The 16,118-nt window shown below is 45.7% G+C and overlaps 1 protein-coding gene across 3 annotated transcripts in view; it reads left to right on the top strand.

Moving 5' to 3' along the window:
• The window catches only part of LOC144511423 (hepatocyte nuclear factor 3-beta-like), a 127,190-nt gene extending 120,025 nt beyond the window's left edge, over positions 1-7,165 (top strand). For all 3 annotated transcript variants that reach the window (XM_078241766.1, XM_078241768.1, XM_078241767.1), the window contains exon 2: positions 5,449-7,165. In XM_078241766.1, the coding sequence (XP_078097892.1) occupies positions 5,449-6,606 (1,158 nt within the window). In that variant the 3' untranslated portion in view covers positions 6,607-7,165. The remainder of the gene's footprint in view (positions 1-5,448) is intronic.
• The last annotated feature ends 8,953 nt before the right edge of the window (positions 7,166-16,118 follow it).

Raw genomic sequence — 16,118 nt, 5'->3', positions numbered from 1 at the left:
TCAGTGTGTGTGTTTATGTCAGTGTGTCAGTGTGTGTGTTTTGTATCAGTGTGTCAGTGTGTGTGTTTATATCAGTGTGTCAGTGTGTGTGTTTACATCAGTGTGTGTGTTTACATCAGTGTGTCAGTGTGTGTGTTTATGTCATTGTGTCAGTGTGTGTGTTTATATCAGTGTGTCAGTGTGTGTGTTTATCAGTGTGTGTTTATGTCAGTGTGTCAGTGTGTGTGTTTATATCAGTGTGTGTGTTTATATCAGTGTGTCAGTGTGTTTGTTTATATCAGTGTGTGTGTTTATATCAGTGTGTCAGTGTGAGTGTTTGTATCAGTGTTTGTGTTTATGTCAGTGTGTCAGTGTGTGTGTTCATAACAGTGTGTCAATGTGTGTGTTTGTATCAGTGTGTCAGTGTGTGTGTTTATGTCAGTGTGTCAGTGTATGTGTTTATATCAGTGTGTTAGTGTGTGTTTATCAGTGTGTGTGTTTATGTCAGTGTGTCAGTGTGTGTGTTTATATCAGTGTGTGTGTTTATATCAGTGTGTCAGTGTGTGTCTTTATATCCGTGTGTCAGTGTGTGTGTTTATATCAATCAGTGTGTGTGTTTATATCAGTGTGTCAGTGTTTGTGTTTATGTCATTGTGTGTGTTTATATCAGTTTGTGTGTTTATATCAGTGTCTCAGTGTGTGTGTTTATATCAGTGTGTCAGTGTGTGCGTTTATATCAGTGTGTGTGTTTATATCAGTGTGTGTGTTTATATCAGTGTGTCAGTGTGTGTGATTATATCAGTGTGTCAGTGTGTGTGTTTATATCAGTGTGTGTGTTTATATCAGTGTGTCAGTGTGTGTGATTATATCAGTGTGTCAGTGTGTGTGTTTATATCAGTGTGTGTGTTTATATCAGTGTGTCCGTGTGTGTGATTATATCAGTGTGTCAGTGTGTGTGATTATATCAGTGTGTGTGTTTATATCAGTGTGTGTGTTTATATCAGTGTGTGTATTTATATCAGTGTGTCAGTGTGTGTGATTATATCAGTGTGTCAGTGTGTGTGATTATATCAGTGTCTGTGTTTATATCAGTGTGTGTGTTTATATCAGTGTGTGTGTTTATATAAGTGTGTATTAGTGTGTGATTATATCAGCGTGTCAGTGTGTGTGTTTATATCAGTGTGTCACTCCGTGTGTTTATATCTGTGTGTCACTCTGTGTGCTTATGTCAGTCTGTGTGGTTATATCAGTGTGTCAGTGTGTGTGTTAAAATCAGTGTGTCAGTGTGTGTGTTTATATCAGTGTGTGTGTTTATATCAGTGTGTCACTGTGTGTGTTTATATCAGTGTGTCAGTGTGTGTGTTTATATCAGTGGGTGCGTGTATATCAGTGAGTCAGTGTGTGTGTTTATATCAGTGTGAGTGTTTATATCAGTGTGTCAGTGTGTGTGTTTATATCAGTGTGACAGTGTGTGTGTTTATATCAGTGTGTCACTCTGTGTGTTTATCTCACTGTGTCAGTGTGTGTGTTTATATCAGTGTGAGTGTTTTTTTCAGTGTGTCAGTGTGAGTGTTTATATCAGTGTGTCAGTGTGTGTGTTTATATTAGTGTGTCAGTATGAGTGTTTATATCAGTGTGTGTGTTTATATCAGCGTGTCAGTGTGTGTGTTTATGTCAGTTAGTGTGTTTATATCAGTGTGTCACTCTGTGTGTTTATATCAGTCTGAGTGTTTATATCTGTGTGTCTGTGTGTGTGTGTATATAAGTGTGTCAGTGTGCGTGTTTATATCAGTGTGTCAGTGTGTGTGTTTATATCAGTGTGTCAGTGTGTGTGTTTATATCAGTGTGTCACTATGTGTGTTTATATCAGTTTGTCAGTGTGTGTTTATATCAGTGTGTGTTTGTGTAAATGTGTGTGTTTATATCAGCGTTTCAGTGTGTGTGTTTATGTCAGTGTGTCAGTGTGTGTGTTTTGTATCAGTGTGTCAGTGTGTGTGTTTATATCAGTGTGTCAGTGTGTGTGTTTACATCAGTGTGTGTGTTTATGTCAGTGTGTCAGTGTGCGTGTTTATATCAGTGTGTCAATGTGTGTGTTTATATCAGTGTGTCAGTATGTGTGTTTATGTCATTGTGTCAGTGTGTGTGTTTATATCAGTGTGTCAGTGTGTGTGTTTATCAGTGTGTGTTTATGTCAGTGTGGCAGTGTGTGTGTTTATATCAGTGTGTGTGTTTATATCAGTGTGTCAGTGTGTTTGTTTATATCAGTGTGTGTGTTTATATCAGTGTGTCAGTGTGAGTGTTTGTATCAGTGTTTGTGTTTATGTCAGTGTGTCAGTGTGTGTGTTCATAACAGTGTGTCAATGTGTGTGTTTGTATCAGTGTGTCAGTGTGTGTGTTTATGTCAGTGTGTCAGTGTATGTGTTTATATCAGTGTGTCAGTGTGTGTTTATCAGTGTGTGTGTTTATGTCAGTGTGTCAGTGTGTGTGTTTATATCAGTGTGTGTGTTTATATCAGTGTGTCAGTGTGTGTGTTTATATCAGTGTGTGTGTTTATATCAGTGTGTCAGTGTGTGTCTTTATATCCGTGTGTCAGTGTGTGTGTTTATATCAATCAGTGTCTGTGTTTATATCAGTGTGTCAATGTTTGTGTTTATATCAGTGTGTGTGTTTATATCAGTGTCTCAGTGTGTGTGTTTATATCAGTGTGTCAGTGTGTGCGTTTATATCAGTGTGTGTGTTTATATCAGTGTGTGTGTTTATATCAGTGTGTCAGTGTGTGTGATTATATCAGTGTGTCAGTGTGTGTGTTTATATCAGTGTGTGTGTTTATATCAGTGTGTCAGTGAGTGTGATTATATCAGTGTGTCAGTGTGTGTGATTATATCAGTGTGTGTGTTTATATCAGTGTGTGTGTTTATATCAGTGTGTGTATTTATATCAGTGTGTCAGTGTGTGTGATTATATCAGTGTGTCAGTGTGTCAGTGTGTGTGTTTATATCAGTGTGTGTGTTTATATCAGTGTGTGTGTTTATATAAGTGTGTATTTGTGTGTGATTATATCAGTGTGTCAGTGTGTGTGTTTATATCAGTGTGTGTGTTTATATCAGTGTGTGTGTTTATATCAGTGTGTGTGTTTATATCAGTGTGTCAGTGTGTGTGATTATATCATTGTGTGTGTTTATATCAGTTTGTGTGTTTATATCAGTGTGTGTGTTTATATCAGTGTGTCAGTGTGTGCGTTTATATCAGTGTGTGTGTTTATATCAGTGTGTGTGTTTATATCAGTGTGTCAGTGTGTGTGATTATATCAGTGTGTCAGTGTGTGTGTTTATATCAGTGTGTGTGTTTTTATCAGTGTGTCAGTGTGTGTGATTATATCAGTGTGTCAGTGTGTGTGATTATATCAGTGTGTGTGTTTATATCTGTGTGTGTGTTTATATCAGTGTGTGTATTTATATCAGTGTGTCAGTGTGTGTGATTATATCAGTGTGTCAGTGTGTGTGATTATATCAGTGTGTGTGTTTATATCAGTGTGTGTGTTTATATCAGTGTGTGTGTTTATATAAGTGTGTCAGTGTGTGTGATTATATCACTGTGTCAGTGTGTGTGTTTATATCAGTGTGTCAGTGTGTGTGATTATATCAGTGTGTGTGTTTATATCATTGTCATGATGTGGAGATGCCGGCGTTGAACTGGGGTGAACACAGTAAGAAGTCTCACAACACCAGGTTAAAGTCCAACAGGTTTATTTGGTAGCAAATACCATAAGCTTTCGGAGCACTGCTCCTTCGTCAGATGGAGTTGAAATCTGCTCTCAAACAGTGCAAACAGACAGAATCAAGTTGCAGAATACTTATTGGAACGCAACCAGCCAGGTCTTAAATGTACAGATAATGTCGGTGGAGGGTACCAAATAAACCTGTTGGACTTTTACCTGGTGTTGTGAGACTTCTTACTTTATATCAGTGTGTCAGTGTGTGCGTTTATGTCAGTGTGTGTGTTTCTATCAGTGTGTCAGTGTGTGTGTTTCTATCAGTGTGTCAGTGTGTGTGTTTCTATCAGTGTGTCAGTGTGTGTGTTTCTATCAGTGTGTCAGTGTGTGCGTTTATGTCAGTGTGTGGGTCTTTATATCAGACTTTTAGACCCATTCTCAGGCGCCCCTATACGCGCTATTCTGGAAAATCCCAGCAATTCCGTATCGCGCTGCAGAATCCTGTGGGCGGGGCTTAACGAATCCGAAATCCTGCTGATCCAATTGCCTCTCCGACTTTATTGAGGAAGAAAAGATGCTAAGGGGGATTGATAAGATGGTCATTGGACAGATGTTCCCCCTTTTAGGAGAGTCCAGAACAAGACGTGATAGGTATTGAGGGAGAGGAGGTAGCTTTGAAACTGAGTGGAGGAGAACCTATTTCTCTCAGGGGATTGCGAATTGTGGAACGTACCGCCCCAGAGTGCAGTGGAGGCAAGATCCCTCAACAGATTCGATAGCGATAGAGATGTTTCTGATCAAAAGCGGGATAAAGGGCGACGGGGAGTAGGCAGGAAATTGGAGTTGAGACCAGGATAAGATCAGACACGATCAGAGAAAGATAGAAATATAGAAGGTAGGAGCAGTGGGAGGCCATTTGGTGGGGTGTGCTAGAAGGGCTGAATGGCCTGCCCCTGATCAGAATTCCAATGGGATCGCACCAATGGCTGGTGGTCAGAGCAGAAGAAACATCTTGGTTAGTCATAGATTTGATTTGATTTGATTTATTATTGTCACATGTATTGGGATACAGTGAAAAGTATTGTTTCTTGCGCGCTATACAGACAAAGCATACCGTTCATAGAGAAGGAAAGGAGAGAGTGCAGAATGTAGTGTTACCGTCATAGCTAGGGTGTAGGGAAAGATCAACTTAATGCGAGGTAAGTCCATTGAAAAGTGTGACGGCAGCAGGGAAGAAGCTGTTCTTGAGTTGGTTGGTCCGTCACCTCAGACATCTGTCTCTTTTTCCCGACGGAAGAAGGTGGAAGAGAGAATGTCCGGGGTGCGTGGGGTCCTTGATTATGCTGGCTGCTTTGCCGAGGCAGCGGGGAGTGTCGCCAGAGTCAATGGATGGGAGGCTGGTTTGCGTGATGGATTGGGCTGCATTCACGACCCTTTGTAGTTTCTTGCGGTCTTGGGCAGAGCAGGAGCCATACCAAGCTGTGACACAACCAGAAAGAATGCTTTCTATGGTGCATCTGTAAAAGTTGGTGAGAGTTGTAGCTGACATGCCAAATTTCCGTAGTCCTCTGAGAAAGTTGGTGGGCTTCCTTAACTATAGTGTCGGCGCCTCTCAAGTTCTGGCTTCAGACCTCCCCAAGAAAAACAAGCCTCAGAAATAGATGTAAGCATGTGATTTATGTGTCTCTGGACAAGGCAGGTCTGCTCAGCCATTTGCTTATCGTACATTGATATCTACTTTCTTTAACTTTCCAAAGATGTATCCCACGGCAAGCAGCATGAATCCGAGTCTGGGCACCATGAACACCATCAACAGCTACATGAGCATGAATTCCATGGGATCCATTGGAAATCTTTCTCCCGCCTCACTCAGCATGTCCTACACAAACCTCAGCCCTCCCCTCTCCGTCCTGCCAGGCACAGTCAGCCCGGTCACCAACGGACTCTCGCCCATGCCAAACTCCATGAGCCCTGGCATTGGCCCCGTGGGAGGCCAGACCGCCCCCATCAACTCGCTGTCTCCATATCAGCCCATGGGCCAAGGCCTGGGCCCCCTGGCACTGTCCCCCGGGCTGAACCGGGGCAAAGACCTGAAGCCATATCGGCGAAATTTCAGCCACGCCAAGCCACCCTACTCTTACATCTCCCTGATCACCATGGCCATCCAGCAGGCCTCCAGCAAGATGCTGACATTGAACGAGATCTACCAGTGGATCATGGACCTCTTCCCGTACTACCGGGAGAACCAACAGCGGTGGCAGAATTCCATCCGCCACTCCCTGTCCTTTAACGACTGTTTTGTGAAGGTGCCCCGATCCCCGGACAAGCCCGGCAAGGGATCATACTGGACCCTGCACCCGGACTCGGGGAACATGTTTGAGAATGGCTGCTACCTCCGCCGCCAGAAGCGCTTCAAGTGCCAAAAGGAGAAACTGGAACCGGGTCTCAAGGGGTTGGAGAGCGGCGTCGAGGGAAAGGACCCAAGCCCCAGCTCACAGGACACCGAGTCCAGCCGGTCTGACACCCCCCCAGGCTCCGAGGAGCGGCGGACCCTGACTGAGCTTGGGTGCCGTAGGGCTGACCAACCGTCCTCGGTGCCGGGACCCTCCCCATCTCCGGTGGCCATGCACCAAGGAATTGCCCATCACCTTCTCCCGCATCATCTGCCCGACCTCCAGAGCGAGCTGAAGATGGACCCTCACTACAGCTTCAACCATCCTTTCTCGATCACCAACCTGATGTCTTCCGAACAGCCCCACAAGGCGGATCTGAAGCTGTACGACCAGCCCGTCCACTACAACAACATGTATAACACCTTGCTGAGCAAAAGCGGCTTCGAGACGCCCCCCGCCATGAATGATCCTGGCTCCTATTATCAGGTGATGTACAACAGATCCGTCCTCAATGCTTCATAAGGTCCTGAACTCCCACCCCACCTTCAGGGCAGAGCTTGGGACCAGAGGCGGGGGGGGGACAACGTACAATCTGTGGCCTCATCTTCTTTACCTTATTCGCTGGACTGTTCATCATTGAAGTTCTTGCATTGGGTGGAATTTTATGAAAAAGATTCTAAGTGCTGAATGAACGTTAAAATGGGAGAGTATTGCTCTGATTATTCGGGCGAGCTCTCAGTCGCGGTCGTCTGGCACTTAGTTTAAAAAAAAGCCCAGATGCGATTCTCGCCAGAGGTCCATCTTTTTTCATTTTTCTAGCTCCCTCCACCTTCTTTCTCATCGATATTAACCTAGATCATGAAGACCTGTGGCTGTTTACTCACCCTACCCTCCCATACTACTAACCCCCCACCCCACCCGGAGGAGGCCTGTCTAGTTCCCACATGGCACAGGATGAGCATTCAACGAGACTGAGACGGTTTACCATGACCTCCTTTTATTCAAATTATCCATGACCTTAACAGAAATTAACTTAAGGCCTGATTGGACGCAGTAGATTCAGAAAGAATGTTCCCGATGGTGGGGGGGAGTCCAGAACTAGGGGGGGTCATCGTTTGAGGATAAGGGGGTAAACCTTTTAGAACTGAGGTGAGGAGAAATTTCTTCACCCAGAGAGTGGTGGAATTCACTACCACAGAAAGTATTTGAGGCCAAAACGTTGTGTGATTTCAAGAAGAAATTAGATTTCGCTCTTGGGGCTAAAGGGATCAAGGGATATGGGGGGAAGGAGGGGATCAGGATATTGAATTCGATGATCAGCCATGATCAAAATGAATGGCGGAGCAGGCTCGAAGGGCCGAATGGCCTCCTCCTGCTTCTAGTTTCTACCTTTCTGTCCTGGTTAGAACAGCACACTTGCTTTAGCTGTTTATAAATTGCAAAGTGGTGGGGAGTGGGGTTCCTAACAAGGGAATAATTGATGTCAGGATTGGCGAGAGCACGGTATAAACTGCTGGGAACTTTTCAAACATTCCAAAGCACATATAAAACACGTATAAAACACATGTCAAACAGAGGTCAGTCCTTTTCCCAGACACAGGCTGGGAGAACACGCTCCCCTTAAGCTCAGCACTTTCCTGCAGAGATAACGGGTACTTTATGGACATGATACATAACATGCATGGAGCTGTATCCTAGCAACAGTCAGCGTCGCTGGAGCTGTACCCTAGCAACAGTTAACTTCCTGGAACTGTACTCTGGCAACAATCAACTTCCCTGGAACAATATCCCAGCAGTAGCTAACATTCCTGGAACTGTAAGCCAGAAACGGTTGGCATCCCTGGAACTGTAAAACTCCCAACAGGTTGTATACCTGGAACTGTACCTTAGCAACAGGCAGTGTCCTTGGAACTGTAATCCAGCAACAGGCTGTATTCATGGAACTGTAATCTAGCAACAGTCGTTATCCCTGGAGCTGTAAGCTCCCAACAGGCAGTATCCATGGAACTATATCATAGCAACAGGCAGTGTCCATGGAACTGTAACCGAGCAACAGGCAGTATCCATGGAACTGTTTCTTAGCAACAGTCAGTATTTCTGAAACTGTAACCCAGCGACAGTTGGTAACCCATGAACTGTAACCTCGCAACAGACATACCCATGGAACTGCAACCCAGCGACAGTTGGTATCCCTGGAACTGTAACCTAGCAACAGTTGGCAACCATGGAACTGTAACCCAGCGACAGTTGGTATCCCTGGAACTGTAACCTAGCAACAGTTGCTAACTATGGAACGGTAACCCAGCAACAATTGGTATCCCTGGAACTATAACCCAGCAACAGGCATGTCCATGGAACTGTAACCCAGCGACAGTTGGTATCCCTGGAATTGTAACCTAGCAACAATTGGTATCCCTGGAACTGTAACCTAGCAACATTCGGTATCCCTGGAACTGTAGCCCAGCAACAGGCATATCCATGGAACTGTAACCCAGTAACAGTTGGTATCCCTGGAGATGTAACCTAACAACAGTCGGTATCCATGGAACTGTAACCCAGCAACTGTTGGTATCTCTGGAACTGTAACCTAGCAACAGTCGGTGTCCTTGGAGCTGTAACTCAGCGACTGTTGGTATCCCTGGAACTGTGCCCCAATATGCGGGATGCTTTCAGGAGAGCAGGAATGAAGTCCCCATCACATTTGTTTTTTGGGACTCATTACAATTTTAAGAAAACTGCAAAGGGCAGTTGCCAAACAGTATCTTCCTTTTCGTGTTGTCACCATCGGGAGTTTGCGATGGACAAATTTACCATTGTTTTATTGGTTGATTTATGAGGTGTATATGGATAGTTTTACTTCTTATCTAAATGTGTTGAATTTAATTTTATTAAGTATATTGTAAATCTTAAACAGCCTTCGCCCAGTGAAACAGGCTCACCGAGATCGGTTGCTGTATTTAAGAAACGCGTTTGCGGTAATTTTCCTCATTAGCATTGTTAATGTATCTTAGAGTAGTGGCTTTAATGTTTTATTTAATTAAATGCTGAGAGGGAGGGAGGGAGGGAAGAGGCGTCGCGATGGAAAACTGATTGTTGCGAAGGCATTCCCCCCCCCTTACAACTGAGCCCTGTGGCACAGACTGGGTAACTGTGCCGAACCCCACCTTGTGCCCAGGCTGGTCGCAGTGGAAACTGTACTTCACAGTGCCACAAATGGGTGACCCATTGCCGGTCGGTACATGGCAGGCAACGGTTCAGATCCGGTGTGCGCCAGGGCGGGTAACAGGCAGATTTGCCACCCCCGGTGAAGATGACAATAAGGGTGAAAGCTTTCTGCAACCCTGGTGTTTTTTTTGGTGTGTCTTCCCACTCCACTGACGCCGCAAACAAGGGTGTGGGTAGAACATTGGGCAAGAGTTTGGTCTCACTCGGTCCTCCCCGGCTTAATCAAAATTCGATTCACAGTTAAACTTGTGACGGGAATGATATTAAGAAATAAATCAAATTATTTTCCGTAGCAATTGACTCCACTTGGCTATTTTCTTTCCACCTGGTCGTGATGGGAAGTAATTTCCATCCACAAAACTGTGACTCCTTAACAAACCTGTACCGTAAGGGATTGTGAGGCAGACAGAGAGAGAGAGACGGTCAGGCAGAGACATAGAGAGAGGGTTGGGTAGACAGAGAGAGAGAGTCAAGAGAAGCGGTCACCCAGAACGACAGTCAAACAGATCAAAAGGCAGAGAGACAGCCAGGAGGTAGAGATGGTTGGCTGGGGAGATAGAGAGAGCAAGGGAGAGTCGGATGGAGAGAGAGTGACACAGAGACACAGACAGAGAAATTGAGAGTCAGGCAGAGAGATAGGGAGAAAGAGAGTCAGATAGAATGACAGCCAGTCAAAAAGATAGGAGAGAGATAGAGAGTTGGATAGAGAGCTAGGGAATAGGGACAGCTTGACAGAGAAGTGGAGTGACTGAGAGACACAGACACAGATAGAGATGTGGAAACAGACAGAGAGAGATAGACACAGTCAGATAGAGAAATAGACCCACAGTCAGATAGTAAAGTTTATTTATTTGTCACAAGTAGGCTTGCATTGACACTGTAATGAAGTTACTGTGAAAATCCCCTAATCACCAGACTCCAGCGCCTGTTCAGGTACACCGAGGGAGAATTTAGCACGGCCAATACACCTAACCAGGACATCTTTCAGACTGTGGGAGGAAACCCGAGCACCCGGAGGAAACCCACGCAGACACGGGGAGAACGTGCAAACTCTACACAGACAGTGACCCCAGGCCAGGAATCGAACCCGGGTCCCTGGCGCTGTGAGGCAGCAGTGCTAACCCACTGTGCCACCCGATAGAGAAATAAAGACAGTCAGATGAAGAAACAGACTGAGTGAAATAGAGCGAGACAGAGGTAGATAGCGAGCAATCAGAGGAGTGGAGACTGTCAGGCAGTTGGAGAGACAGACAGAAAGACGGACAGACGGAGAGAGAGATTGAGAGACAGATGGATAAAGAGGATAAATGTTCCCTTTGCTGGGTTTTGCAGGCTTGGTGCTAACACTTGTCCGATTGATTGAAACGATATCTGTTTGTTGATCAGATCGGCAGGTTAATAATTGACTGTTTCCAGGATGTCACACACATGTCAGGGTGAGTATGCAAAGTTAAATGTCAGGATCATTCTCGGTGAGTCATTCAACCAAAGAAGTGACCATTGTTTCATTGACCGTGGCCCTGGCCAAACCGCAGTGACGGAACATCACGGGTGCACCCTGCGCCCTTCCCAATCCATGCTATCAGCCACATGCACCCAAGTCAATCTAGAATCATGGAATCGCTACAGTGCAGAAGAAGGCCATTCGGCCCATCGAGTCTGCACCGACTCTCCGACTGAGCATCTTCCCCACACTCAGTTCCCGTAACTCCACATATTTATTCTTCAAATCCCCCTGGCATCTTTGGACACAAAGGGGCAATTTAGCATGGCCAATCCACCTAACCTGCACATCTTTGGACATTAAGGGGCAATTTAGCATGGCCAATCCACCTAACCTGCACATCTTTGGACACTAAGAGGCAATTTAGCATGGCCAATCCACCTAACCTGCACATCTTTGGACACTAAGAGGCAATTTAGCATGGTCAATCCATCTAACCTACACATCTTTGGACACTAAGGGACAATTTAGCATGGCCAATCCACCTAACCTACACATCTTTGGACACTAAGAGGCAATTTAGCATGGTCAATCCATCTAACCTACACATCTTTGGACACTAAGGGGCAATTTAGCATGGCCAATCCACCTAACCTACACATCTTTGGACACTAAGAGGCAATTTAGCATGGTCAATCCATCTAACCTACACATCTTTGGACACTAAGGGGCAATTTAGCATGGCCAATCCACCTAACCTGCACATCTTTGGACACTAAGAGGCAATTTAGCATGGCCAATCCACCTAACCTGCACATCTTTGGACACTAAGAGGCAATTTAGCATGGCCAATCCACCTAACCTGCACATCTTTGGACACTAAGAGGCAATTTAGCATGGCCAATCCACCTAACCTACACATCTTTGGACACTAAGAGGCAATTTAACATGGCCAATCCACCTAACCTACACATCTTTGGATAGTAAGGGACAATTTGGCATGGCCAATTCACCTAACCTGCACATCTTTGGACTGTGGGAGGAAACTGGAGCACCCGGAGGAAACTCACGCAGTCACGGGGGAGAATGCGCAGGTGCCACATAGACTGTGACTCAAGGCTGGAATTGGACCTGTGTCCGTGGCGCTATGAGGCAGCAATGCTAAACACTGTGCCACCGCGCCGTGATGTTGATTCATCAGACACACTCCCTGCTTCCTTCGTCTGCCCTATCTTTTTCCAGGCACATATTTTCCCTGTACTTCAATCAAGGAACTTACAGCATGGCAGGAGCCCATTCAGCCCATTGTGCCTGCCCTGGCCCTTTGAGAGAGTTGCCCAGTTGGTTGGCACTGCCCTTCTCCCACAGCCTTGCCAAGCTCTTCCCCTTCAAGTATGTATCCAACCCCCTTTTGAAAATTGCGAATGAATCTGCTTCCTTTGAAGGCAGCAAATTCTAGATTGCACGACACGCAGTGTCAAAAAAAATCTCCTCTGTGGTGGGATTTTCCCATCCCACCTGTCCTGGCACAGGAAAATCCCGCCCGAGGTCGATGGAACTTCCAATTGTCCGCCATATTGTCTGTCCCGCCAGTGATAGTTCCCATGGCGGGCAGGACTGGAAAACCTGCCCCTGGTTCTTGTGTCTTTCAACTGTACACTCCTTACTTACTCTATCCACATGTTTATGAAAACCCTTTTTAAATCCCCTCAACCTTCATAGAGAATCATCCATACTTTCCCAGAAGACTAAGGAAATTTGGCATGTCAGCTACAACTCTCACCAACTTTTACAGATGCACCATAGAAAGCATCCTTTTCGGATGCATCACAGCTTGGTATGGCTCCTGCTCTGCCCAAGACCGCAAGGAATGACAAAAGGTCGTGAATGTAGCCCAATCCATCACACAAACCAGCCTCCCATCCATCGACTCTGTCTACACTTCCCGCTGCCTCGGCAAAGCAGCCAGCATAATTAAAGACCCCCACGCACCCCGGACATTCTCTCTTCCACCTTCCGTCGGGAAAAAGATACAAAGGTCTGAGGACACGTACCAATCGACTCCAGAACAGCTTCTTCCCTGCAGCCGTCAGACTTTTGAATGGACCTACCTCGCATTAAGTTGATCTTTCTCTACACCCTAGCTATGACTGGAACACTACATTCTGCACTCTCTCCTTTCCTTCTCTCTGAACGGTATGCTTTGTCTGTAGAGCGCGCAAGAAACAATACTTTTCACTGTATACTAATACATGTGACAATAACAAATCAAATCAAATCCAATCAAATCATCCCAGATTCTCTCCAGTCGCTTGAAGTCTATCTCAACATTTTTTAAAAATGGTTAATTTTTGTTTGTTGGCTCTCTCTGTGCCCCACGTATGAGTAACTCAACAGATAAGGCCATAAATTCTGCGGTTAAGCAGTTGACCCTCCCTGCAGCCTCTCCTACTGAGAGTTGGCTGTGAAGCAACACAGCTCTCCAAAGAGAAACTCTCTCTTTTTTTTGAACAAGTGTTTCCATTTCACCTTCAGCGATACAACCTCGGCAAACAGAACTGTCCATCGGCTTGGAGCCTCCCTTGCACTTACTCAAATGCCTCAGTTGGTGTGACAGGGGGTGGCCAAGGCCCCCTGTGTTAGTGCGGTCGAGTCTAAAGCTTGTCCCAAAACACTAACCCAGGCAAAGCCCTGCACATCGTACTGACCTGATACAGAGAAAAATATTGCACAAGGATGTTAAAAAGGAGTGAAGATAAATGGGGAGGGGCAGGGGGAGAATTCCTAGCCTAATCCGTGAACTTGGCTGGTAAGAGTGTTCACGGAAATAAAAAGTAAAGTTTATTTATTAATGTCTCAAGTAGGCTTACAGTAACACTACAATGAAGTTACTGTCAAAATCCCCTAGTCACCACACTCCGGATTCTGTTCAGGTATAGAATCATGCAATCACTGCAGTGCAGAAGGAGTAAGAAGTCTCACAACACCACGTTAAAGTCCAACAGGTTTATTTGGTAGCAAACACCATAAGCTTTCGGAGTGCTGCTCCTTGGTCAGATGGAGTGGAAATGTGCTCTCAAACAGTGCACAGAGACACAACATCAAGTTACAGAATACTGATTAGAATGCGAATCCCTAAAGCCAGCCAGGTCTTAAAGGTACAGACAATGTGGGTGTTTATCAAGTATTTATATCCTGTTAGTCCCCCTAAGGGGCAATTTAGCATGGCCAACCAACCTAACCCGTACATCTTTGAACTGTGGGAGGAAACCGGAGCACCCGGAGGAAACCCACGCAGACACGGGGAGAACGTGCAAACTCCACGCAGACAGTGACCCAAGCCGGGAATCGAACCCGGGTCCCCGGCGCTGTGAGGCAGCAGTGTTCACCACTGTGCCACCCCCCCAAAGATGTTACACAGAACATAGAACAGGGCAGCACAGGAACAGGCCCTTCGGCCCACGATGTTCTGCTGAACATGACGCCAAATTAAACTAATCCCTTCTGCCTGCCCTTGGTCCACATCCCTCATAGAATCATAGAATCATAGAATCCCTACAGTGCAGAAGGAGGCCATTCGGCCCATCGAGTCTGCACCGACCACAATCCCACCCAGGCCCTACCCCCACATATTTTACCCGCTAATCCCTCTAACCTACGCATCTCAGGAGTCTAAGGGGCAATTTTTAACCTGAGGAAACCGGAGCACCCGGAGGAAACCCACACAGACACGAGGAGAATGTGCAAACTCCACACAGACAGTGACCCGAGCCGGGAATCGAACCCAGGACCCTGGAGCTGTGAAGCAGCAGTGCTAACCACTGTGCTACCGTGCCGCCCTCCATTCCATGTACATTCCTGTGCTTATCTAAAAGCCTCTCAAACGCCCTCTCGTATCTGCCTCCACCACTACTCCTGCCAGCGCATTCCAGACACCTACCACTCTCTGTGTAAATACTTCCCCTCTCACCTTAAGTGCGTGCCCCCTAGTATTAGACATTTCAACTCTGGGAAAAAGATTCTGACTGCCAACCCAATCTATGCCTCTCATAATCAGGTTTCCCCTCAGCGGCTCCAGAGAAAACTGATCAGAGGATTAGATAGGGTGGATAGTGAGAGCCTTTTTCCTCGGATGGTGTTGGCTAGCACGAGGGGACATAGCTTTAAATTGAGGGGTGAGAGATATAGGACAGATGTTAGAGGTAGGTTCTTTACTCAGAGAGTAGTAAGGGCGTGGAATGCCCTGCCTGCAGCAGTAGTGGACTCGTCAACATTAAGAGCATTCAAATGGTTATTGGATAAACATATAGATGATATTGGAATAGTGTAGATTAGAGGGGCTTTAGATTGGTTCCACTGGTCGGCGCAACATCGAGGGCCGAAGGGCCTGTACTGCCTTGTAATGTTCTATGTTCTATGTTCTATTAAAACAACCCAAGTTTATCCAGCATCTCCTGATAGCTCACACACTCTAATCCTGGTAAACCTCTTCTGCACCCTATCCAAAGCCTCCACATCCTTCCTGTAATGTGGCGACCAGAATTGAATGCAATACTCTTAGACACACATTTTGGCATTTATATGAATCCCATTCCTTTACTTTCCATTCTTCCTCCCTCACCAACACCACTCTGCTGCCACTTTTTTCTTTATTTTCACAAGGAACCTGGGTTTCGTTGACAAGGTCATTATCAATTTATTTGTTTGCTACCCATCCCTAATCACCTTTGAACTGAGTGTCGCGCTCGGCCATTTCAGACGGGCAGTTGAGAGTCAACCACATTGCTGTGGCTCTGGAGTCACATGTAGGCCAGACCGGGTAAGGACGGCAGATTTCCTTCCCTAAAGGAGTCATTTAGAGACATGGATAGTCAGAAGCTTTTTCCCAGGGTGGAAGAGCCAATTACTAGGGGGCATAGGTTTAAAGGAGATGTACGAGGCGAGTTTTTTACACAGAGGGTGGTGGGTGCCTGGAACTCGTTGCCGGGGGAGGTAGTGGAAGCGGATACGATAGTGAGTTTTAAGAGGCGTCTTGACAAATACGTGAATAGGATGGGAATGGAGGGATACGGTCCCCGGAAGGGTAGGGTAGTTCAGCTGGGCAGCATGGTTGGTACAGGCCTGTTCCTGGAATTTTCTTTGTTCTTTGTTATTAGTGAACCAGATGGGTTTTTAACGACAATCAATGTTAGTTTCATGGCCATCATTACTGAGACTCAATTCCGTATTTTTTTATCAATTGAATTTAAATTCTACCAGCTGCTATGATGGGATCTGAACCCTTATGTCCAAAGGCATTAGCCTTGGCCCTCTGGATTACTAGTCCAGTGTTAGAGCACCGTCGCCCATTGGCAAGTCCCCCTCA

Source organism: Mustelus asterias, chromosome 24 (assembly GCF_964213995.1).
Source record: "Mustelus asterias chromosome 24, sMusAst1.hap1.1, whole genome shotgun sequence".
NCBI classification, from domain to species: domain Eukaryota; kingdom Metazoa; phylum Chordata; class Chondrichthyes; order Carcharhiniformes; family Triakidae; genus Mustelus; species Mustelus asterias.
Note: the sequence above shows the minus strand (reverse complement) of the source record. Positions and strands in the feature narration are given on the sequence as shown.